The sequence below is a fragment of the Camponotus vicinus genome, unplaced genomic scaffold (assembly GCF_025532165.1).
Source record: "Camponotus vicinus isolate PSW18456_S1 unplaced genomic scaffold, iyCamVici1.0 SCAF_2, whole genome shotgun sequence".
Classification (NCBI taxonomy): domain Eukaryota; kingdom Metazoa; phylum Arthropoda; class Insecta; order Hymenoptera; family Formicidae; genus Camponotus; species Camponotus vicinus.
Window position 1 is genome coordinate 10,436,393 of NW_028141956.1, and position 25,415 is coordinate 10,461,807.

The window sequence follows — 25,415 nt, forward strand, 5'->3', positions numbered from 1 at the left end:
ACCAATCAGCCGCTGCTATGCTGCCAGTTGATTGGCCATCTACGTCTCCCTTGCGCCGCGAGAGGGGCCACGGAACGAATCGTTGTCGCGGAGTGTACTGGTGCTACCGGCATTTCGTGCACGAGAACATTCGTGGTTTCACGTAGTTCACGTTTGTTAATGTCCACAGAGGGCGTATCGCTTTCAGGAATGATCTAAAAGCGGGCCATGATACTTCTCAGGGTGGGGTCCCATGGAGCGTATTACGATACGCGCGTATCGGGCGTATTGAAAATCTGACCAATCGCAGACGTTCCGCTGTTTGTGATACGGGAAAGTTACGTCTGCGATTGGTCAGATTTTCAATACGCCCGATACGCGCGTATCGTAATACGCTCCATGGGACCCCACCCTCATAGCGTTTTCGACTTGTCGGGTTCAATCGCTCCGGGGTAGTTTATAGACGTTACTGACCAACCACAGTCATTCTTCTGAAGAATATATGGTTACATTTTTCAAAAGAATGGCTGTGATTGATCAATAACGTCTAGTAAACTACCCTGGAGCGATTGAACCCGACAAGTCGAAAACGCTATCAGTCTTCTCTCTAATCTATATATTTTACATTATCTATGGATGAAGTAAACCACCGGGAAATGCCAGGCTAGGTATATCGGAGTGAGCGGACGAAAACAAGCGATGCTCAAGAGTGAAGGATCGCATTCCTTCGTTGATTGCTGTTTCGTGAGAGAGGAACGCAAGGAGGAAGCGAACGAGAAGTTGATTCGCCGTCGTCATCACCGTCCCGTTGTTATTTCCAAGAAATTTTCCACGAATCTCTCAACGTGACTTCCCGTGGCATCTCCTCCTTCCTTTAGTCCTACTCTCGCACGGTCAACCGGGAATGATGTAAGTATTCTCCTCCAACAGATCTGTTCCCCGATCGCTACATTGGGGATGTTGGCGCGACCATCCGCGACTGCCACCATCGTCGACGGCGATCACGAGCGGCGCGGTTCAGTAGTAGTAGCGGGGAGAGTATCCTTCCGTATCCTTAGGAGATGTCTTACAGCGATGGTGCACGCCCGATACGAAAATTCGGCACGAAGTCGCCGAAGAAGCTGTGCGTGACAAAGAGCGAGAACGGCGAGAAAACCACGACAACGGTGAACTGCGGCGGTCATCATCACAATCATTATCACCACAGTCATCATCGCTTCTTGGACGGTCCGCAGCCATCGGTGCACAAGCGTAATCTCTACGTTGTCTCCTTCCCGCTGATACTACTGTTTAATGTGCTACGGACTCTGCTATACCAATTGTTTATGGTGTTCAAGTATCTGTATACCTCTACGTCTCAGTTGATCCAGCGTAGACAAGCGTCCAAACAGGTCTGCCAGTTGGAGATTGTTGTTGGGCAAAAGCCGACGGATGGTCGTTTGACCAACAGTGGTCAGGTAGAGGGAGAGATCATGTCGCAATTGCCTAGACGTCCGATCGGGCCAGGTCCTGGAGATCCATTGCTTGCCAAGCAAAAGCACCATCATCGCAGAGCATTCGAGTTTATCAGCAAGGCACTCAAGATTGATGAAGATAATGAAGGTATACTATTTATTAGTGCAATTTTTTAAAGATGTGCAACAAGTAACTAAAATATAACTATAATATAGAGATTTAAGAGAATGTTTATATTTTATAGAATTAATATAGTATAGTCTAAGATTTTTTGTTTTGCACATACAATTTAATATCTGATCAGTGTTAACTTCTTGCAACAGGACAGAAAGAAATGGCGATCGAGTTGTACAAGAAGGGAATTGGAGAACTTGAAAAAGGAATAGCTGTAGAGTGCACCGGTGGACATGGTGAAGTATGGGAGCACGCACAAAGACTTCACGACAAGATGTGTACAAACTTGGCAATGGCAAAAGATAGGCTTGATTTCCTCGGTTAGTATACTCGTCATTATATTTGCTTTGCGCATCGACTAAGCTACTCCACGCTTATTTACCTATGGTATAAACTTCTATTACTCGTGAATATGATAAATTTGTCGGTATCGATGCAATATTATGTACTCTCTCATACCAGTTCTATTTGCAAAACAAAGTGTTCAAAGGTAAATTTTGACAATGGCAAGAGAAAGGATATCGATGTACTTGGCATGCTCGTGTGCAATTTATTTTATTTTCTTCCACATGTACGAACGTGTACGTTTATATATATATATGCATGTCGCGTTTAATAATTTTGTATGATTTATATTTCTTGTGCACAAATTAATCTTTATTTTGCATTTCTCTGCAGAGGCAAAATAACGTTCAAACTTATTTATTCCAAATATACTAATATAATTAATAGTCTAATTTCATATAGCAGTATTTATATAGCAATTGGAGTAATCACACATTTGATACTAACAATAGTGATATTTAATACATCGGTACTCTTTCGGTACACTTGTGGAAGAGATCAGCCTGATTTTCTCTTTAGCCTATTGCAGCATGGCAGAGAATGTTTTTTTCCTTTTTTGTAGTGAGTGTGTGTGAGCTGAGAAAGCTGGGTATCAACAATCAATATCGCGCTGCTGGAAATAAAATGGACGGCAAGCATTTGGGAAAGCATCTGAGGGCTCGCCGCAATATACACACTTTTCAAACTGCTCAAACTTCATTTAACGCTAATCATACTAAGAACACGAACAGTATAAACGCGACAGTTAATAGCGGCCAGACTATATGTACCCAAATTCCCAAGCTAAAACCACGTTCGCCAAAAAACTGTCATACTACTGAAGGTATTATTCGTCTGAGATTTTGCACTTAAACTTTAATAAAAGAGTCGAATGCATGTAAATAATATATATAGTGTCCTCCTTTTCTTTGATTCATATTATTCATTTGGAAGAAATGCTTGTTCTTTCTTAGCCCTAATGCATATCATACGTTTCACATGGATTAGCTAGACAAATGTAAGCTTGTAGTTATTATGCATGCATCAACGCCGTGTTATATCTTTTTAGAAATGCTTCTTTCTGTTGCTGTAGAATTTCTTAGATTTCTATATATAATTCCCAAATTTTCCATTATAATGCTTTGCAAATAGATCTAACATGTTATTTATCAAATACAGACAAAGTTTATTAAACATTTTAATATATACATATGAACACAATTGTATTTGAAAAAGTCATAATATATATTTTTTCATTATATATTATTTAATCTACTTAGAATTACAATGAGATGTATTCTTTGTTTAGCTTATTTCTCAAAGTTTGTAGTTAAAAATTCTATAAGCTCTATTATTCATAAAATAATTTAATGTTTAAACTGAATTAAAATTTATGTATAGGGTGTTTTATATTTAAGTTGAGATTCAAAAAATATGCAAAATTAAAAAATGTATTAGATAAAAGTTGTTTGACTTTGAGAGGGCATCTTGTAGTGAACACGATTTTATCCCAAGTGAAGAAGTTTCCAAGAATATGATTTTAATTTAATTGTACAACATAAAGTCAAATTGTTAAAGCAAAATATATCTTTTATATTCTGCAAGTTTTATCTGAAACATTTTTTATAAAATGCATATTTTTCAAAATATTAAGTTATCCTGACACATTTCGGACACTCTATATGAATAATGTCTACTTCTTATTTGGAGCTAGAAAGTGCCATTTGCTGCTAAAAGATAATTTATTTTACATCTCTCTCTCAACTCAAATAATATTTCTTTAAGTGTTTCATTATAAAAATGTGAATATTAAATTTAATTACAACAGAATTATCAAGATTTGCAAGATTCAAGAAAACAGCAAATGCATATTATTATATTAGCATGTTAGAAAAACGAGATATGTGTAAAACTATACATTTTCAGAAATTTTGCTAAAAGGAAAAGCTTATTTTTTAATAATTATAGAGTAGTGCGCATATATATATAATATATATATGTATATATATATATGTGTGTGTGTGTATATATATATATATATATATATATATATATATATATATATATATATATATATATATATATATTCCTTTATATTATCAAAATGATACATTACTATTTTTGAGCTTTATTTGCAAATGCAGATGTCATTTCAGCATCTGGCAGAAAATTGTCAGTTCCTGGTAAACGGATAACGGGAACACCTCTGAGCAAGAGTCAGACATTGCCAAGAAGTATGGGTAGGTCGACTCCTATTCAACCTTGCCATAGGACCATGCCTATCAAACCATCGTCTACACCGCCTTCCGTGAAAAGACAGCTATCCATACCGGGCAATGGTTCACCTATACGACGCCCAGGAACACCCACTACCTCAAATAGTAACAGAAGCACGCCAACTAGAAAAGTACCTATCTTAAAAGGTGTGGATCCAAAACTTACGCAAGTGATTCTTGATGAAATTTTAGAAGGAGGAGCGCCAGTACAATGGGAAGACATTGCTGGCCAAGAGGTATATTTTTTTCCTCTTTTTTTTTTCTTTTTAGCTCTCTCTCTTCTTCTTTCTCCTTCCTTTCTCTCTGTTCTAATCAAATTGTTTTCCTTACTAATTAAATGGATAAAAACTTTATTTTTATTTTCATTAATTATTTTACAATATTGATTTTCAGACTGCAAAACAAGCTTTACAAGAGATGGTAATTCTACCGTCGCTACGACCTGAACTATTCACTGGTTTGCGAACACCAGCTAGAGGATTGTTATTATTTGGTCCGCCAGGAAACGGAAAAACGTTGTTGGCGCGTGCTGTTGCAACTCAGTGCCACGCAACATTTTTTTCAATCTCCGCCGCTAGTCTGACATCCAAATACGTCGGAGAAGGTGAGAAATTAGTAAGAGCTTTGTTCGCGATTGCACGGGAATTACAGCCGTCCGTTATTTTCATCGATGAAGTGGATTCGTTGTTAAGCGAGAGAAAAGATAACGAACATGAAGCTTCCAGGTATATACTTTGATCTATCTTGTACACTTCGTTTGTAAGCCGTGGCGAAGAAATCAAGGTATCAATTTGATATTTTAGGAGATTAAAAACAGAATTCTTAGTCGAATTTGACGGTTTGCCTTGCAATCCTGAGGAGAGAGTGCTCGTTATGGCTGCTACAAATAGACCACAAGAATTGGATGAAGCTGCCTTAAGGAGATTCACAAAACGTGTATATGTTACATTGCCGGATCTGCAGACAAGAATTGTATTACTTCAGAGACTCTTGGCCAAGCATAATGATCCTTTAACACCCGAAGAATTGAACGAGATGGCAGTCCTAACAGAGGGATACTCAGGAAGTGATTTGACTGGTTTAGCTAAGGATGCAGCACTTGGACCTATCAGAGGTAATATTAAATCAACTTTATTGGGCTTTTTTTGTGTTTTTAAGTTTAATTATGAATAGAAATTTGGCTGCTAATTTTAAAACATAATCCCTCGATTTTAGAAATTAATGCTATAAAGAAGGCTTGTTTAGGACCAAGAAATTCGCAGGTTTTTGTGACGCAAACGCATTTTAAATTTCGTACGATGTTAAGCATTATATTTCTCATCCTCATTCTCAACAGACAAAGATCTATTTTTTTCACAATCTTGTTTGTTCTTTGCAAAAATTCTATGTTATTATTTGCGTATTATCCAGTTAAAATTTAAAATCTTTGTCTGTAATCTTTACTGACTCGATCGCGATATGATGTTTACTTTACAATTTTATTATTTGACCTGTACAGTGTTAGTTTCCCGTTTGTTTTACCTTTATAACTTGATCTATTTAGTCTTAATTTCTTTTATATGTTTTATTAAATATTCAATATTTTGTCACACTGAAAAGGATTTAAAAGGGATCAAAACGTTTGTATGTTTATAAATTGTTCTTTAAAATTATAGATTTGTAAAACACGCAATACCACCTGTGAATTTCTTGATCCTAAACAAGCCTTCCTTATAGCATTGATTTATCGTTTGGACTAATCACACGTAGATTTAATTATTTATTTTATTTTTTATATTTATATTTAATTCATTTTGATCTCTTTGATTTTAGAAATAGTCTTATCAATTAAATATATACACATTCTCTAATAATATATATTTACTACATAGTCATATTTTAAAATTTTATTGTATCTATATATTATTTAATTTTGTGCATTTTAAAATCTGGTAAAGATGTAAAAAGTTTTATTAGATTTCTATATTACGCTTTAAAATTCATTTTTAGAAAAGATCTATGAAATCTTATCTTAATTTAATTAGACACTAACTAAACAACACTAAAATAATTATTTTTGTATTATTCTCAGAACTGAATCCAGATCAGGTGAAAGAATTGGATCTCAATTCTGTCCGTAATATCACAATGCAAGATTTCCGTGATTCCCTCAGGAGAATTCGCAGATCCGTTTCGCCGGCAAGTTTAACTACTTATGAAAAATGGAACTTCGAATACGGAGATGTGAGTCTATGATTTAAGAGTTATTCGGACTTTGAGAATAATCGTATTTTGAATTAGATATATTCTACAAAACGGAATTACAAATGTGTGGAATTACAAATAACGAAAGAAACATGTAATTTCGAATGTCTCGATACAAAAACAATTTTTGCATTTTTATTCAATTTCAATGAACGATATATCGATGTTTATAAAGAGGACGAGCAGGAAGATAAAGAAGATATATTCTTCAATTCCTAAGATACTTTCATCTTAACAACAAATAAGTTACTAGATTGACTCGTATTGTTATTGCACCTAGCATTATAAATGTAGTTGTTCAATTCTTGTCTTATTTTTACATTAGAGCGATCTTTTGTGAATAAAACTTACATTTTGTAAGTGATTTAAAGTAAAATGTATGTCAAAGAATGTTTCACATTGATTTTATGAGATACATAATACTCTATTTCTACTTAATGCTCAGATATTTGCATTTATAATCTAGCATGTACAAAAAAAATGAGAAAGTACACACAATTGATTCACACAATTTATATATTTTTTAAATACCTTGTTTTTGATAAAGTACTTACATTTTTCAAATAAATATATTCTTACATTATTTTCCAACATAGTCGCTTTTTCTGTTAAAGTCTTGTCTAAACTGATAGATCCGTCTCAAAATCTTGCCGATAAAAGATTGGATCCTGTTAATGTAGCCATTTTTAGACTTTACTTGACATTATCTGATTAGAACAGATTTTCATTTGTTTTCACAATTTTCACATCTTTGCGAGCGATTCTAATCAAATGATGATGTCAAGCATGAAATGCAAAAATGCTACATTACAAAATTCTATCGACAGATATTTTAATACATGGATCTTTCATTTAAACAAATACTACAACAGGAAAGGTGATTATAAGTAAGTAGTGTAGATATGATTTGAGAGATGTAAGTACTTTACCAAAAATTAAGTATTAAAAAAGTACATAATTTGGGAATCTCTTACTTTCTGATTTCCCCTCATAGCTTTAACGTTACCATTCCGATATTAAAAGTACATTATTATTTATGCGTATTTATATATTTATTAGCTCCATGATTCTCTCAGTTTCTTAAGTTTCTTCAATAGTATTTGATTACTAGTATTTGAAATGTATGATATTTGTTTATGTGGTAAATTGTATTTAAAAAAACAAATATTAGAGAGAGAACGTTATGTATTACCATAGTTAACTTTAGATATTTAAAAAAAGAAAACAAATGTGATTAAGCACATAGTTTGCAATTGTATAATGTAATGAGAATTTACAAAATTATAAATACTCGATTGTATACATATATTATTTATAAAGTTGACGCGAGCGAACCAATTTAACACCATGACATGACCCGATCCATTATCATGACAGTAGAAAGACTGCATTTTCAAATGAAACAGTGCTCGTCCAATCAGATAATAAAAAGGTATCATGAAGGGTACAAAAAACATTATAGTCGTGTGATTTGTACACGACATGATATAAGTATATTACATATAACATATATAAACATATAGCATATAAATACTTATGGGATATTCATTTGAAAAGTTTCCATCCTGTTTATTTTGTAATTGACTAATTTTCTACAAAATGCCAAGAAAGATTAATTTTGTTTTAAAAAAAAACGTATGAATGTGATAATTGGTTTCATCCTCATCCTCTTGTAAACAAAATTGATTTCTTTTGACATTTTTTTTTACAAAAATTAGTCGATCACAAAATAAACAAGATGGAAACTTTTCAAATCACATCCTGTATATATAACACATGTATCACTACAGTATGCGAAAACGAGCGCGAGAGGAGTAAACATCGTTTATAAGTAAATATCATCTATATACGCGTCATTTTCGCACAAATCGCACTAATTGTATCTCCAAATGTTGCATTATATAATCTAATTATGTTTGATACTGATTCACAATATTTATTTGATATTTCTTGTATTTCGATATAAAGAAGATCGCGCGGCGATGTATACTTGCATGAAATAAAAAAAAAGAGAAGCAGAAGAAATTCTGTTTTAATACAAAATTCTATAAACAACGAACTGAATGAATCTAAATCTGTATATGAAAATCTTAAGTATTTGTTGTGAAGTTTATGTATAAACAATGCGGATATATTATTATCATGTGCAAAGATGTGTGTGTGTGTGTGTGTGTGTGCATGCGTATATATATATATATATATACGTGTACAAATACATTTTTTTTTATGACATTTGTCTACTTCCGGTGCTCAAAAGTAGGATAATTATGATATACTGGAATTAATATATTTAACATGGGATTGTCCGCATGAGATATATATGCTACAATTGCGATATAACGCAAATTTACTCCCAATTGTTCGAAGTATTATACAGAATATACCGCCATATAGTTGTGTAGGATAAGATTTGCTGCGCAAGATATTAAAGATAATGATTTCATTTCCAATGAAGCTTCATTCGCGTATAATGCTTCCTTTGTGCAATAGAAGAATGAAAAAATGTTACAAATAAAACTAATGTGTAGTTATTAAATGACACACATCACGCTTCGTGCACGAATAGAAAATGATATATTCATTAAGTAAATGATAGGATATATTTCATGATTAGAATATAAGAGATATGCAATTTTAGTATTTCAATTTCAACATGCTTTCTATTCGCGATATTTCGAGATTTTTAAATCTATGTTTGTGCAGATAGAAAATCATGTAATGCATTCGAAAACGTAATGTTATAATGTACATACTTGATATCTTGTATGTACAGCTTTTATTATTTACGACACTTTAAAATGCATTCGAGTACACAAGAATGCAATATATACAAATATTCTGGAAGAGAATCTTTCCAAAATCTACTTGTGACTTGATAATTTTTCAAGATGATGGGCATATAATGCTCATAAGGTGATAACTGATAAGAATTCGATTTATTCCTTTACGCAACTGTAATAAACTAAGCTTTATTCGGCATCATTATCAGGATATTGGTTCTCGAATTTTATTTTCGAGTTATTTGTGATATTAGTTTCCTTAATAACAATCTTTGCACTGCCTACAGTTACTGTTAAGTTATATATGCTATTTTATAATACATATATTTCAAAATATGAATATTGCATTAGTTGTGTTAGATTAGAATTTATGATAATTTTGCACAGCAAATATTACTTCACATAAGATGAATCATTTAAAAATTCTGATCTTCCATTATGGAATATCCTGAGCCTTGATTAAGTTATTTTACTACTTTTATAATATGTTAATGACAAATTAATTAAAATAATAATCAGAGGTCATGTTTTTTTATGTCAATGATGAATTATATTAATGATGCTATTTAATCTTAAATACTTGAATTACAAGTTACAAAAATTTGCGTATGTTTTTTGCACATAAGAGATTTCTCTTTTTAAACATTACTTATAATTGTTGATTATCTTCAACTATTTTATCAATGATTGTATTGACGATTTAAAAAAATAATATTAATTAACATCATGAATTTTAAAAAATCCATGATATTAATTAATATTATTATACAGGGTGTTTCAGACCACGCGTACCACCCATTTAAAAATTAGAGAAGTGGTTATTTCAAAAAAGTAAAAACATTTTCTTTATAAATCGGGTGCGCTCTATCGAATGGTGATATTTTCAACTTCTGGTTCCGGCCGGAAATAGGCGATTCAGACCGGAAGTGCATTTTTTAAAATGGAACCCCCTATATTTTTTATTACATATTCTTGTAGCTCATCTCGAGAGCTTTCCAAAACACTATAATTAAGTTAGTTTTCATTAAGTACTTTCCGAGTTATGAGGCTTGAAATCATTTCTTAATTTTACATAAACCATAAAATATCTTGTAAAATATTCATTTTTCGATTATCTTACCTTAATACTTTTACGTACAAAATAATGAGAGGAATCAATTGGTGTAAAAAAAAAACACAATTATTTCGGAAAAAAAAATGTAATTTTGTACATAAAAGTATTAAGGTAAGATAATCGAAAAATGAATATTTTACAAGATATTTTACGGTTCATGTAAAATTAAGAAATGATTTCAAGCCTCATATAACTCGGAAAGTACTTAATTATAGTGTTTTGGAAAGCTCTCGAGATGAGCTACAAGAATATGTAATAAAAAATAGGGGGTTCCATTTAAAAAAATGCACTTCCGGTCTGAATCGCCTATTTCCGGCCGGAACCAGAAGTTGAAAATATCACCATTCGATAGAGCGCACCCGATTTATAAAGAAAATGTTTTTACTTTTTTGAAATAACCTTCTCTAGTTTTTAAATGGGTGGTACGGGTGGTCTGAAACACCCTGTATATCTTCTTTTATGATAATTTTACGACAAATTATTCATTTTTGTTAATAATAAAAATAATTAGTTATTATGATTAACATATATGTATATTTATTTGTGAACTTTAAATTATAAAACAGAAGTATGTGATCTCTATACAGATATGCGAGTGTGTGCGTGCGTGCGCGTATCAGTGTACATATAGTAATAATTTAGAATATTTTCAGTAAGCTAATGTTTTGTGAATTACATGTTAAATTGTCAATACAAATCTTTAGCAAATATTTCTTGATAATATATACGATGCCCTCCGAATTTTTGCGTGAACATTTTTGGTGTATCTTTTTTTTGCTCATGATAAATTAGTATAGAATATTAAAGTTTATTTATGTCAATAATTATTATATATATTGTCTTTAAGTTTATCAACTTTCATGAAAGCACGAATAATGACATATTCTTATAAATATGCCACACAGTAGTATTATACATGTTTAGCAAAATAATTATATACATCTAGTGGATGTTTATACACTTTTCAGAATAACTTGAATGCTCTAATGTAATACTTCATAGTGTAGCGCATGTACAGAATTATGAAACATCAATATTTTATCAATGTGTATGCTTTAATCAGGAATGCATTTATAGAGTATAATAAATATGTATATATAGTATAAATATTAATTTTTCCTCTTAAATTTTCTTCTGGTAAGAGTAACGCAAAAGTTTTTTCAAACGCAATTGAATCATAATTTTTTATTTTGTTAGTCTGCATGACATTAGAAGAGATATTTCTGATACAAAAACATACATATTTAATTCTAAAAATATTATATTTTCAATGTCTTTCAATTTTTGTTTTCTTTTATTAATTAATTATATACAACTCTTGTTATTATTATACTTAACATCCTTATATAATAAGGATCATAAATTTTTTGGCTTAAAGATATGTATATGTTGGCTAAGATATGAATAATAAAATATGTGATACTTTTCGGATAGATCACTGTGCACACAAATCGTTCGTAAGTTATATGTGATATGTGAAAGATTACTGTGAGTGTAAAAAATAAGAAAAATCATGTATATACCTAGTATAATATATATGAATACTCAATATATATTATATACAGGGTGGGCCATTTTAATCTATGCACCCAAATTTCTTTGTACCTAAGACAGATACGGAAAAATGATTCAGACAAAAGTTTTATGGTTTCGAGGGGGCCATAAGATGGTATCATTGGTTTGACCTTGAAGAGTTATTTGAAGGTCACATGAAGGTCACCTTTAATTTCTTAAATGGAACCTACTATTTGTCATTGCACATTCTTGTAGCTTATCTCAAGAGCTTTCCAAAACACTATAATTAAGTACTTTTTTGTTAAATACTTTTTGAGTTATGAGGCTTGAAATAATTTCTAAATTTTACATAAACCGTAAAATATCTTGTAAAATATTCATTTTTCGATTATCTTACCTTAATACTTTTATGTACAAAATAATGAGAGGAATCAATTGGTGTAAAGAAAACACATAATTGTTTCGAAAAAAAAATGTAATTTGCAATTAACAATTCCATATTTTTTCTTAAAAACAACTATGTGTTTTCTTTACACCAATTGATTCCTCTCATTATTTTGTACATAAAAGTATTAAGGTAAGATAATCGAAAAATGAATATTTTACAAGATATTTTACGGTTATGTAAAATTAAGAAATTATTTCAAGCCTCATAACTCAAAAAGTACTTAACAAAAAAGTACTTAATTATAGTGTTTTGGAAAGCTCTCGAGATAAGCTACAAGAATGTGCAATGACAAATAGTAGATTCCATTTAAGAAATTAAAGGTGACCTTCATGTGACCTTCAAATAACTCTTCAAGGTCAAACCAATGATACCATCTTATGGCCCCCTCGAAACCATAAAACTTTTGTCTGAATCATTTTTCCGTATCTGTCTTAGGTACAAAGAAATTTGGGTGCATAGATTAAAATGGCCCACCCTGTATATAGTATACACATGAATATATATTTCATTTGATATCAATCTTATACGCGCCACAAATAATATTGATATTATGTGTGTCTAAACATATAGGGGGACAAATTTAGTTTATGATTTAATTTTTTTTAAGAGAGATCATTAATTAAATTATAAAATATAAACCTCATTTCCTAGCCGCTATAAGAGAAGAATAGATCAAATACATAAATAGGAAGAAAGTTGGAAACAAAGGATCACGAAAATAATGAAAGATATTGTGTATTTTAAATATTTATTCCTTTTTTCATTCAAAGGATAATTTGTTTTTATTATAACGTTATCCTAAGCATCTTTGAGAGCTCCATGCCCTGCCATACCTAAATTACTTTTTATATAACATTTTTTGTTTTTTTTTTCGTTCTCTCTGCTGGTTTTACGCCGCAGACAAATCCGTTTTTTTGTCCTCAAATTAGTTTTCTCGGTCTTTCGATATCACTTATCGCAATCGAATCGTTACTATGCCCAGCTTTTATCTCCGTTTTACCCCCTTTTTCTTATCTCGGCTCGCTTATATACTGACTTTATACAAATTGATTTTGAAAGTTTCATGGCATTTTTACCGTCGGTGGTGAACTGAGATACTAATATTTATCTCGTGTCAAACATCGTTGGAATTAAATTCACTTGCATCTGTCAGAAAATTTCGCAATACAAAATGAAATGGCGCTTCGTCATTCTTTAAATAGAATATTTATTTCATTCTTTCAAAGAATTGGAATTCCTAATAGATGTACTGAATTGTACTCAGAATAATGCAACGAATGCAACACACAAATCGAGGTCCGTGCGTAAAAATTGTTTCATGAAAAACAATTATGCGCAATCAATAGTACTCGCATGTCATAATAAAAAAAAGATGTTAATACTCAAAAGATTATTGTAGTAATAATAAGTAATCATTCATATAATCAATTATAATCTTATAATTATCCACAAAGTATTTGAGTTTTACGCTTTGAAGAACAAGTCTCGAGCAAAAATAAAACGAGCAGTAATAAACGCATGCGATGTCCGCAAGGTGTATCAGTACGTGAGATGATCATTTACACAGTAGATCTCTCAATACACATCATATGAAATTTTCCTTAAATCAGTACACGATCGGAAAGTCATTCGAGCCCCAAGCGATTAAAAGCTCCTGATCCTTTACTGATGCTACATTGAATTATAGTATCAGAAGCAGGAAACTGCGATGCAAAACTTTCTCATGTGAAATAAATAAACTTTTTTTATATGCTATTATTATTGTACTTAATAGTACTAATAGTATAAAATGGTAAAATATATCGAGAACTTCCATTTTCGAAATGTAAGACAAGTTATATATGTGTGCATTTATTATATAACAAAAAGGCAATTTCCGATAATGAATTTTACTAAATAATATTATTAAATACAAGAGTGATAGCATTTAAAAAAAATACTTTGCAATAGAAAAGATTACACGATTTCTTATTTCTGGCGTCACAATTCAATATAGCTGCAATGAGAATACAGGAACTTTATTTTTAAGGAGATACTAAGGAAAATAAAACCAACTTGTTACAATTGTGCTGCGAATTCCGTTATATGTAAATTTGGAAGACACGAAGGAATCACGAATCGTGCCATACAGACTATGATAATTCGAAGAAACGTGTGGATATATCACGGTTGATTGTCAATCGAAAGAATAAATATCGTTTCACCGTGTAAAAATCAATTATCGACATCTGTATACTTGAAGTATTACGAGATATACACACACCCACATACACACACGTTTTTAATTTTCAATGCTCTTGTATCTTAATTCGGAGATATTCCAAGATATCAATGTGTGACTTGTCCCTGATTGAGAAATATGTTCCGATGGAAGTATATGCGTGTGTTTATTGTTACTATTACCGTTAGACTTAAATTACATTTATTTTTATTATTTTTTTCGATCGGCTAGGTCGTTTATATAAACGGTGGAGAATCACTAAATTACTTACAGTCTACGATAGAATATGTTGATGGCGATATCTGACCAATCTCTTCGTACTTGCTGTTATACACTCATGAGCGATCTATATATTCATGTTTATTTTTTCTTTTTAAAATCATGGCAAGGATTCTCATAAAGATATAATAAGCATAACGTATTAATCACGAACATTCCACGAACAGAACATAATGCTTGAAAACAGGCAAGCAACGTAGCATAGAGAGAGCGTTGGTCGACACGCCGTTAATGCACATCGTCGTAACGATTAGTGTGCTCAAATTCGCATTCACACAAGGAAATCTCGATTCACTAATGTTTATAGCAAAATCATCTTTTTATCTCTCTTATAGCAAATTGTTTTTTTTTATACATCAACCACCGACGATAAATATCACATAACGAGAAAAATTATAACTCGTTAGTCGACTCTTGCGCACAGAGTTTTATTTGTTAAAGAGCCCCGCACACGCCTTGGCGTACACGCATCCGCAAGTCTAGCTATACATCACAGGCACCGTGTCTAGCTAATCACGCTTTTCTATCTTATTAACTATGTTCGGTATTAATATCATGCGCTTTATTTTCATTTTCAAATAAACGCGCGTGTGTCGTTCATTGATGATCCAAAATTGAAATAAGGGAAACTCCCCTTTTTAAAAAGGGGATTGTCTCTCGCGATGGCAAAAATATGAAAACAGTATTAACAACGCAAAATTGCCGCACGTCAGCGCTTGCGCAGCCCAACGGGTGCGGGGCTCGGTTGAGTTTTAGGGGCCGCAACGAAGAGTTCGGAGATATACCTGGTCAACATCGGCATACAAAATCGTAAAACTTAAATCCTTACGTTACATCGCGCAATGATGGCACACGGTACATGAAACGGTACACGAAATATCATCAGTGCGCGAGAAATTTACACCTCGATATAATTAACGTTACATTAAGTTTCTCTATGACGGGAAGGAGGGGGCGAAGCGGAAAGGGAACGTAGAAAAAAAATAATGTCCTTCAGAACAAATCTTCCATTTAGTCAAAAAAGATTCCGGCATACCATGTTTTTATTTTTTTTCTGTTTTTTTTTGCTTTGCTTTCCATTGCGAACGTTTAATTTCGAGCGAAATTATATTTAGTTCACAGAACCGGCATTGCCGTATGTGTGCTATAACACACACACATACACGTACACACACAGCCATACACACACACATCGCCGAAAACTTAAATATAAATGTTGCTCTAGGTATATGACAGAACGATTTTCGTAGTAGCCCCGAGGCAACTATATCGTACGTAACAATTAGCTGGTCAATGATCAATTTCATTGTGTAGGGTACTGATGTGGCATAGTGGCATATGTTACCATAGTGGGCTGCTGGCCTGGTGGCAAGGGGGCACTCGCTGTCGGAGGTGTGGCGGTAGCTTGCGTCGGCTGCCAGGCACCCGCGCTTGGTGCAGGCATCCTCATGCTATTCATATATTGTGCCTGTTGCCCATAATATTGACCATAGTATTGAGGTTGCAAGAACTGTCCCTGCATCTGTGCATAGCCCTGTGGATACCAATAACCCATCTGTTGGCCATAACCGTACGCGTACTGTCCTACTCCTGCCGTCACCTGTTGTAAAAAAAAAATTTACGTCTATTTTTTTATACGACTCAGTTGCGTAAAAGATGTAAAACATATATATGTATATATAGATATATATAAATTTTTTAGCTAATATGGGATACAAAAGATAAATAAAGTAATTTACATAGGCCTAAGAGGGGTGCGAATGCTCTCATTATGCTTGCTAATAAATCTGAAATAAATACATATAAATGTACATGGTGTATAATGACCGGACCATGAACGATTTGTAATCATAGGTATGTAAACAATAACCTGTTGAGCTTGATGATTGGCGTTAGGACCGACGCTGTTTGGATCGCCGTTTTCCTTTCCCCAAAAACATTTGACAATGCTACCGTTGATTTCTGTATTATGCGTCGATTCAATAGCGTGCGTTGCAGCTTCCTTAGTTGTAAACTTAATAAAAGCATATCCCTTGTCTTTGAACACTCTTATGTCTTGGATGGTACCAAAGGGGGAAAATGTTTTCTTTATCAACTCGTCTGTGATGCCATTTGTGAAACCTCCACAATATACAGTGCAATTGGTAGGACTACTTTGATTATATACCTGTTGAGAGAACAATAATTGATTTTTAGACTACTGTATAAAATTTGGCATTAAAATTAAGATTGAACAAATAAATTTAATTTTTTTTCCTTCTTGTCTAACTAAATCTATTGTCTTTGAATTTATCACTAAGAAAATAAATAAATGAGAAAGAGCTATTTATTCCAAATCCATGATAATTGCAATTTTTTTCTCATTTGCATAAAAATTAATATTAAACTAAAACACGATAAATTTTTAAATATCTTTACATATATGAGATATATCTACAGAGTGTTTGAGTTAAATGATCAAATTTTTTCAGTATGTTTTATAATTAGAAATAAGAAAAAATTCTATGTAGACATAGGTCTAGAAATATCTTATCATATTACATATGAAAAAAAAGTTTATTTAATTTTCTGTTTCAAAATGCTATCCCACATTTCTAATGCAAAATCGACATTATTAAGAGATTGAATTTAATACACTACAAATATCATATCTATCTTGCTTTAGTTCAGCGAATATCATTGATTTTGCCTATTAGTTCCCATTGCGATTCTTGTATAAACTGATCGATTCTTATACAACTCTTTTTGTAGATTATCATTTTTATATTTTCCTATAGATAAAAGTTTAGCAATATAAGATTTGATGCTCTCAGAGACCAAATAAATGGTCCCTCTTAAATAAATCTCAACGATCTACTCATATCGTAATGTATTAATAATAATTCTACTATTCATATTTGATATCTTTGTTGTAACATTTTAATAAAGTATTTCCAGACCTGTGTTTATATAACATTTTTTTCTCATGGAACATCCTGGGGAAGTTTAATCGTTCAACATTGAACACCCTATAGGCAAAAAAAATTGTAAATAAATGACTGCGTGCATAGATCCTAGAAGTTACATAGATCCTAGTCGCAAATTTCACTATGTAAAGAATTAGTTGAAGCTACTCTAACCACAACCACCCAGGAGCAATCCGGTTGGCTCTATATACCTCTTCGTAGTTGGGTTTACTATTGTTCGAGTGTCGTGGCCGCTCGGATCTCGGCGGCGGTGGTTTCCTGGTGGACCAATTCGTCCTGATGCTGCGCGAACCCAACCATTGACCGTTCATCGCATTAATCGCCGCCTCGGCCTCTGACTTCTTGACAAACGACACAAAGGCGTAGCCTTTGCTCTTCAGCGTCTGCGGATCGCGTACGATCCTGCAATTGCTGATCTCGCCGAAGGGCGCAAAGGCCTCCTTCAACGTTTGCGTCTCGATTTCCGGCGACAGATCGCCCACGAATATGTGATGATGGTTACTGGTATCAAGCTTCGGCTGATTGCCCGGGCTGGTCGCCCAGTTAACCTTCATCTCCTTGTCGAGGAACGAACGCTTGTTCATGGCGGCCAACGCCGTGGCCGCGCTCTGGTGATTCGTGAACTCGACGAAGGCATACGGATCGTTACCGGGCTCTCGGATGATCTTGCATCCTTTTACCGCGCCGATCTGTGAGAAGAGGGCGCAAAGAAGATCCTCGGACACCGAGGCGTCCAGGTTGCCCACGTACAGAGTACGCGGATTACTTTCCTCGCTCATTTCCCCGGTCGCTGCTGCCGCCGCGAACGCGCTTTCGCTACTCCTAATGATGGGATCTCCCGTCGAAAGATTCGTTCGTTCGTTCGTTTGCCTTACCTCGGCTCGTTTGCACACTTTCCCCTCTCAGCCACGCCGAGACTGCCCCGCGAGCGCTGCCAACAAGCGCGCGTCGTTACGAGATTATGTGCGCGGTGAGATGACAATGACAAGCTGGACAGCTGACTTTCATCACCCGCGTTGAAACAAAACGTCTGTCCGCGTGGATTCTAACTGCTCGCCACCGGCCTCGACATCGGTCGCTCGCCTGGTCGAGCGAGAGTCGATTATCTTTTTCTCTCGCGCACAACGATAAGAACGGCAAAGTTACACCCAGCCTCTCTACGTCATACTTACACTAAAATGGCCGCTCGCGCTCGCGGCTCTCGCTCTCGCGCTCGTGTTTCCTTTCGCACGCGCGCGTGCAAACGCCAGCGCGCGTACGCCTCCCCGTGCAAATGTCTCTTAACGCGACACCTTTCACCACCACCGCCACCACCGCCGTTACTGGACAGTTTGCTCCACTCGACAATTTCCTCGACGTTCTCTCCGCAACGATTAACCTATAATAAATACGGCGATTCCGATGCTCCGAATTCATCAACGTACACGTGTTTTTGTACTACTAGCTACTTGTGTGCTACTAGTCGAGCTCTCATATCGGGTAGCGCGTAAACCAACACGAATCATTGGTCTTGCGAAATTCACTAGAGCTTGTATATCTGGGCTGAGTTCCAAAATTTACTCCTCCAAGATTCGATTGACCAATTAGGATTGAAAAAAAAATTTTCTTGTCCTGATTGGTCAATTAAATACTACTCTGCTCCTTGAAGTAGAGTAGCGTTCGATTGACCAATCAAGACAGAAGAAACAAAAAATTTCTTTGCCCTGATTGGTCAGTTAAATGCAGAGTCCTAGCCATGTCCATACATATTTAAGGTAACCAGATTGATCAATCAGAAGATCCTAGTATTCAACTGGCCAATTGACAGTGTGGACTGTCGGATCTTGCTCAAATTTACGACAGTGCGCGGTAAATTTTCTTTTCAAGCTACTCCATGAAGCCTTTAACAACATCTTGTCGGTGGCTTTACTTTTCTTCAATATATATGTACGAATCACCATGGCTACTTCGGTGAGCACGAATCCATCTACGTTGTTGCCTTTAGGTAAAATAATTAATTTGTATGTGTAAATATATTCTTCCTTCAAATCTTTTCTTTTCTTAAAATTTATTTGCAGAATTAGTCGACAAATGTATTGGTTCTCGAATACATATCATTATGAAAAATGACAAGGAGATTGTAGGAACTTTGCAAGGTTTCGACGATTTCGTCAATATGTTGTTGGAGGATGTAACAGAAAGCGAGGCAACTCCCGAAGGTCGTAGAGTCACCAAGTTGGATCAAATTCTTCTCAATGGCAGCAACATTACTATGGTAATTTTTTACTTTGGTGTTATCTAATATTCCATTCAATTTTAAGAAATTTAAAATTTTCAAAGTAGATTACACTTTTGACATATGAGGCATACAAAAGAAAAATCAGGCAAGAATTTTTGTTTATAATTTATTTTTTTTCCAGCTGGTACCTGGTGGTGAGATGCCAGATACATAAAACTGATTTTCAATATGTCATACCAACGTATAACTCTCAGGATTTATTCCATTAAGACACAAATGATAATTTAGCTATATATCACAAATAAGATCCTCTGAATGCTTAAGAGCTTGTTTTCACAGGTAAATAAATATTAATAATTGACTATAAGAGATTAAGTTTATTGATTATTTCGCTTAGTGTTGGTCTATCCACGATATTCTGCGACCATGCTGCTTTGAACAGTTCCTTATATCTTCCATCAAATTCATCGTCGAGATCTTCACTTTTAGGACGCGTTCCTTTTACAGAGATATATATGATAGTATGGATATGCAATCCGTGGAAAGGTACTTCTCGAGACAGCATTTGCCAAGCAACAATTCCTAGTGAGTAAATATCAGCGGCAAATGTAGGTACATCTCCTCTGAGCACTTCTGGTGCTGTGTAACCTGGTGTGCCCTGATGAAGAGACAAATTTTTTTTCTTTTTTTAAATAAAGATATAGTATATGAAAATATCATTGTAGAAAATTATTGCAATTATTTTCTCTTCACAACTGCAAATTAGAAGATAAACTACTTTCTTTTAATGATAAATATTTAACGAATTGCATACGTGTATTTGTGGCTGAATCGAAACTTGTGGTTCGCCAATTAGTATAGAACTACCAAAGTCTGTGAGTTTGGCTCGACCATCAGCAGCTATCAGAATATTGGTCGCTTTGACGTCCGCGTGTATCACTGCGGAATTGTGACAGAATTGGAGGGCACGAGCGATGTCTCGCCAAATGGAAACCCGCTTCTCTTTCGATAGAACCAATTCTTGTAGTCTGTCTTGCAACGATGTACCGCACAACTCCATCGTTATCAGCGATAAGCTGCTACCCTGTTCCACATTCAATATTTTCACAATGTTAGCATGTCGTAGAACGGCCGCATGTTTCTCCGAGTTTATTATTTCGTTATCGTTCCGTTTGCGTTCAATTATCTTAGCTGCTACTTGATCCCCTGAGAAAGAAAGGGACACGAGGAGGTGTAATATATGTAATATATATAAAGTTTAAATTTCTATTGTGCTTTACGATTTTCTCATCTCTTTATGCGTTTTTCAAATCACAATAAAATTTACTGATAAATATTAAAATACCTTTATAAAGCGCCCTGTAGACGGTACCAAAAGCACCTGTGCCCAGTACAGGAGGATGTTTTTTCGGTAGACCGTCCCTTAACAATCTGACTCTATTCGGAGTATCGATATTAAACGGCGACAACAAATTTTCATTTTTCACAATTTTTAAAATGTTGGGCGATTTCGGACTTGAAGATGCTCTATTAAATTATTATTTACGATTATTTAACTTGACATGTAATAGTAAAGATATTATTTATCCTTACCTAATGTTCGATGCATTTTCGAATGGTCGAGGTGATAGATGTTTCAACACGGGTATTAATTTTCGCGGCGAAGCCATTTATGTTCGATTATTGTATTCATAATAATTTCTATACATAGAAATATTCTATATTCTAGCATTCTTCTATATTCTGCATGGATATATAGAAAAATATAATACGTAAAAATATAGAAATATTTTAATATTAATTAATTCTATACATCAAAATATAGACATGAGAAATTATATCGAATTTTTCACAAACACTTACATAGAAAACTGTTAAATTTCCATTGCATTACTGTGGAAAAATAGGATTTTTTCCATTAATACACACATATACATTCTTGTGTATTTCGCTGTACATAAATACGTCCAAGGACGATAGATAAAACATCTTTATTATGATATAAACATATTATAACGCGCAAGGAAGAGATAATTTCAAATAGATGAAATACGATTTATAATTTCTTTCTACACATTAGAAGACTTCGATTAAAAAATAATAAAGGAAAATTGGGACGATGTAAATATTAAACAGCAGAGAATGCAATTAAAATATATTTTATTCCTTCAGTCGCTAAAATTCAAGAGGTAAATTAGCTACCAAGAGCCTATTGCTAATTATTACTTTTTTCTTCTCTTTTTTTTAATACTGTACATTAATTAGATTATTTACAATTGCTCTATCGCTCCAACAATTCGCCCTCGTTACATTATAATACCATATAATAGTAACTCATGCAGATGTGTATATGTCTGCATGTACATGTGTGCATCAATATTTACGATGATCGATTAAATGTCATCACTAATTAAAATCTGCATTACAAACTTGTTTGTTATCAACATTAAAGTGCTAAGATATCGTCTTGGTTTTCGAGCATTTCTGCTTGCTATCACAATGATTAAGAGAGTATCAGGGTTTCCGTTTTCTCCTATCTCTGGACCTCTCTATCCTACTATTAATTAACAATCAATATATCTGATATAAGCGACTTTATAGAGATTTAATAACATATATTCTAAAGAGAATGAAAATACAATACATCATCTCTATATACATATATATCTTTTAGTTGAAAATAGTTTATTCAATTAACTATAGCCTTCTACTTCTCTCACCAGCCTTATTCCTTATTATAGGCTTCGGACCACTCAATTATTTAGCATTATCGATTGTTTAATTTGCTGGAAGCACGCGCACACTTCTTTCGAATTTTAAACGTAAAAATGATTTAAAATCATGGTACATAATGAATAATGCGAATATGGAATAAAAATACTATATTCTTTAAAATTAAAACTCTGAAATCATGATTTTTGGCAAAAGTTTAAATATTCACGACATTATGTACGTGAACAAAAATTCATTAGAAATTCATGAAATGTTAACTTAATATATTTTATGAATTTATTCATATATTTAATGAGATTCGTGCGCAACGCATTAGAAATTAGATGAAATAAAAACACTGCAATTTCGACCAATCTGCAGGACTCGTATATTCATTGAAAAATCCATAAATCTAACGGAAGATCTATTCCGTGCAAAGATTTATGGAATTGGAAATGGAGATTTATGAAAATCTGAATGTGTAAATGCGTGTCTAAATATAAAAATATGTATATATATATATATATATATATATATATATATATATATATATATATGTAAGGAAATCTCTCGCCTATCTTTAAGTATCTTCTCGCAAAAGTACCTATGCAAGTCAATGAGATATACGAGTTGCGTGTGTATATGTGTGTATACTTGTACGCGCGTGCATAATAATATGCAGGTACATATGTGTAAGTACTTGTGTATTTAAAGATAGTGTATATATATATACATATATATATATATATATATATATATATATGTATATATGTAAATAGGAATCAAAAATTGAAATGTATTTAAGGACGTGCAAATGTGGAAAAGTTTGCAGAAACAATGGAATTAATAATCGGATTATATATAAGATATTAATATGAAATTCATTATTCGTGGAATTGATAGAATCTCGTATTTGTAAAACTAAGAAATTGCGAAGCAATTATGAAGAAGAAATATAAGAAGAAAATGTGTCTCGCACGAAATCTAAGAATCTAAGATATTAAGAATTGTAAATTGCTCGATGTGTAGAATTCAATAATTAAAGAATTATCTACATATGGAAGAGAGAAAGAGGAAGGAAAGATATTTGTAAGAATTATGATTATCTTTCGGCGATCACATCATCTAACCAAACTGTTATTCCCGTAACGCATTTCGCATTTTCGTAACGCATTTGGCACTATTTCCATGTGCCATTACATTAACTTTTCCTGAGCATTGTATCGTCGAACGATCAAACTTGAGGCACTCAGAGGCTTTCCGTTTCAAGAACGTAAACATATCTTAGCATTCATTAGATGTATACACGAATATAATTTAATCGCTTTAATATATACGGTAATGTAATGAAACTATTTATATACAGCTTTATGATAGAAAATAACTGCATAAATATAGATGTAATCAAAGTAGCTATTAAAAAATGTTATTGAATATTCGTGTATCTAGAAATTTGAAGAATCGTGGAATAAAAATGCTATTCCTTGAAACTCTGAAACTAAAATCTATAAAATTAAAATTTGAAAGTTTAAAGATTTGCAATGTTATGTGCGCGAACAAAAATTCATTAGAAGCTCATAGAATGTTAGTTTTATGTATAATTAAGGATATATGAAAGACTAAAAATCTGCGAAAGTAAGTATCTCATACAAAATCTGCGGAAAGATTTGTGCAACCGAGAATCCACAAATAAAGTCCAACAATCTCTGGCAATTGTCGATTTTCTCGACGCTATCATTTATCTAAAATACATTGGATATCACTTTTCATCTTTCTATCAATAAACCCAATATTAGAACATTATACATCTCAATCTGATGAAAATAGAACTCTGTACTCTCCGACTGGCACTAGACGTTTTAGGAGACCCTGATGTATGAGGCAGGTATATCAGTAAATAGTTTTGAAAAGATAGACGAATTTAGAGAAAGAGTATGAGAGAGAGACATGTCGATAAGGCACAGTCTAACCAGGTAACGGAGCCTCCTCGTAAAAGTCGAGCTCGTCTTCGACCTCGCCGTGGTCGGATCCTTTGCTATCAAGAGCACGCAATTCCGCCGCGGTAAAGAAATGGCTCATCTGAGCACGCAACGGCATCATTAGGATGAGGAAGAAGGGTAGAGCGAGGGCAGCCCTTGTACTCTTGACAATCCACAGCACGGCCAGGCACAGGATCTGTATGAGGGTGAAGACGTGCATCTTATAGGTTTGCACGCGCCGCACATAGTTTGCTGTGCCGTGATGCTTGACTGGCATGAAAAACAGCTTGACGCGATCGAACAGCTGTACGCCGTTCATTGACGAGATGCCCATGTAGAGGAACACACCCAGTAGGACGGACATCGGCACCCGACGTAAAAGCGGCGCCATCAGTACGCTTACGCCTACCAGTATCGCGACCAGAAGAGCGCTCACCCGCTGTTCTTTCACCTCGACAATGTGCGGTTTCTCACCGGGCGCGTGGGTGCGCGACATCACGGTTACGGCAGATACATGAGTGAGGGAGCGCACCGACGCGGCGCAGCACCAAGGTGCGCCCATCAAACCGCACCCCACATTCATCAGGCAGACTACTACAATATCCATGTGATAACCGTTGCCCTTACGTAGTTTGCGTTCCTTTTTGTCGATGATTAATCTGCACATCAAATATGATTGATTAGTCGAAAGCACAGCTGATAATTAGGCTCAAATGAATTAAATTTACTTA

At 33.9% G+C, this 25,415-nt stretch overlaps 5 protein-coding genes across 18 annotated transcripts in view; 2 read left to right on the forward strand and 3 right to left on the reverse strand.

Moving 5' to 3' along the window:
* Window positions 1-504: 504 nt before the first annotated feature.
* Window positions 505-10,853, forward strand: Spas (spastin). 8 transcript variants are annotated; one of them, XM_083090540.1, is made up of 8 exons: window positions 505-888; window positions 1,052-1,581; window positions 1,758-1,928; window positions 2,516-2,776; window positions 4,077-4,444; window positions 4,602-4,933; window positions 5,012-5,322; window positions 5,424-5,697. In XM_083090540.1, the coding sequence occupies exons 1-8, from the start codon at window positions 884-886 to the stop codon at window positions 5,627-5,629; spliced, it is 2,184 nt and encodes a 727-aa protein (XP_082946666.1). In that variant the 5' UTR covers window positions 505-883; the 3' UTR covers window positions 5,630-5,697. The 8 variants fall into 8 exon arrangements, with proteins under 8 accessions (XP_082946666.1, XP_082946665.1, XP_082946668.1 ...); XM_083090539.1 differs by having other exon boundaries at window positions 506-1,581; window positions 5,424-5,696; XM_083090542.1 differs by having other exon boundaries at window positions 507-1,581; window positions 4,089-4,444; window positions 5,424-5,695.
* A 2,187-nt stretch (window positions 10,854-13,040) lies between these two features.
* Window positions 13,041-19,246, reverse strand: Rox8 (TIA1 cytotoxic granule associated RNA binding protein Rox8). The gene is made up of 3 exons (XM_083092291.1): window positions 17,967-19,246; window positions 16,680-16,976; window positions 13,041-16,409 (listed from the first exon to the last, which is right to left on the reverse strand). Exons 1-3 carry the CDS (start codon window positions 18,552-18,554, stop codon window positions 16,113-16,115), a joined length of 1,182 nt encoding a protein of 393 aa, XP_082948417.1. The 5' UTR covers window positions 18,555-19,246; the 3' UTR covers window positions 13,041-16,112.
* Window positions 19,247-19,600: 354 nt separating this feature from the next.
* LOC145967432 (U6 snRNA-associated Sm-like protein LSm5) lies at window positions 19,601-20,360 on the forward strand. The gene is made up of 3 exons (XM_083092294.1): window positions 19,601-19,759; window positions 19,833-20,029; window positions 20,175-20,360. Exons 1-3 carry the CDS (start codon window positions 19,714-19,716, stop codon window positions 20,205-20,207), a joined length of 276 nt encoding a protein of 91 aa, XP_082948420.1. The 5' UTR covers window positions 19,601-19,713; the 3' UTR covers window positions 20,208-20,360.
* Window positions 20,021-21,724, reverse strand: Mos (proto-oncogene serine/threonine-protein kinase mos). Its single transcript, XM_083092292.1, has 4 exons — window positions 21,587-21,724; window positions 21,339-21,520; window positions 20,808-21,199; window positions 20,021-20,651 (listed from the first exon to the last, which is right to left on the reverse strand). The coding sequence occupies exons 1-4, from the start codon at window positions 21,661-21,663 to the stop codon at window positions 20,355-20,357; spliced, it is 948 nt and encodes a 315-aa protein (XP_082948418.1). The 5' UTR covers window positions 21,664-21,724; the 3' UTR covers window positions 20,021-20,354.
* Window positions 21,725-23,177: 1,453 nt separating this feature from the next.
* The window catches only part of Ae2 (anion exchange protein Ae2), a 30,255-nt gene continuing 28,017 nt past the window's right edge, over window positions 23,178-25,415 (reverse strand). For all 7 annotated transcript variants that reach the window (XM_083092300.1, XM_083092299.1, XM_083092301.1 and 4 more), the window contains one exon: window positions 23,178-25,343. In XM_083092300.1, the coding sequence (XP_082948426.1) occupies window positions 24,671-25,343 (673 nt within the window). In that variant the 3' untranslated portion in view covers window positions 23,178-24,670. The remainder of the gene's footprint in view (window positions 25,344-25,415) is intronic.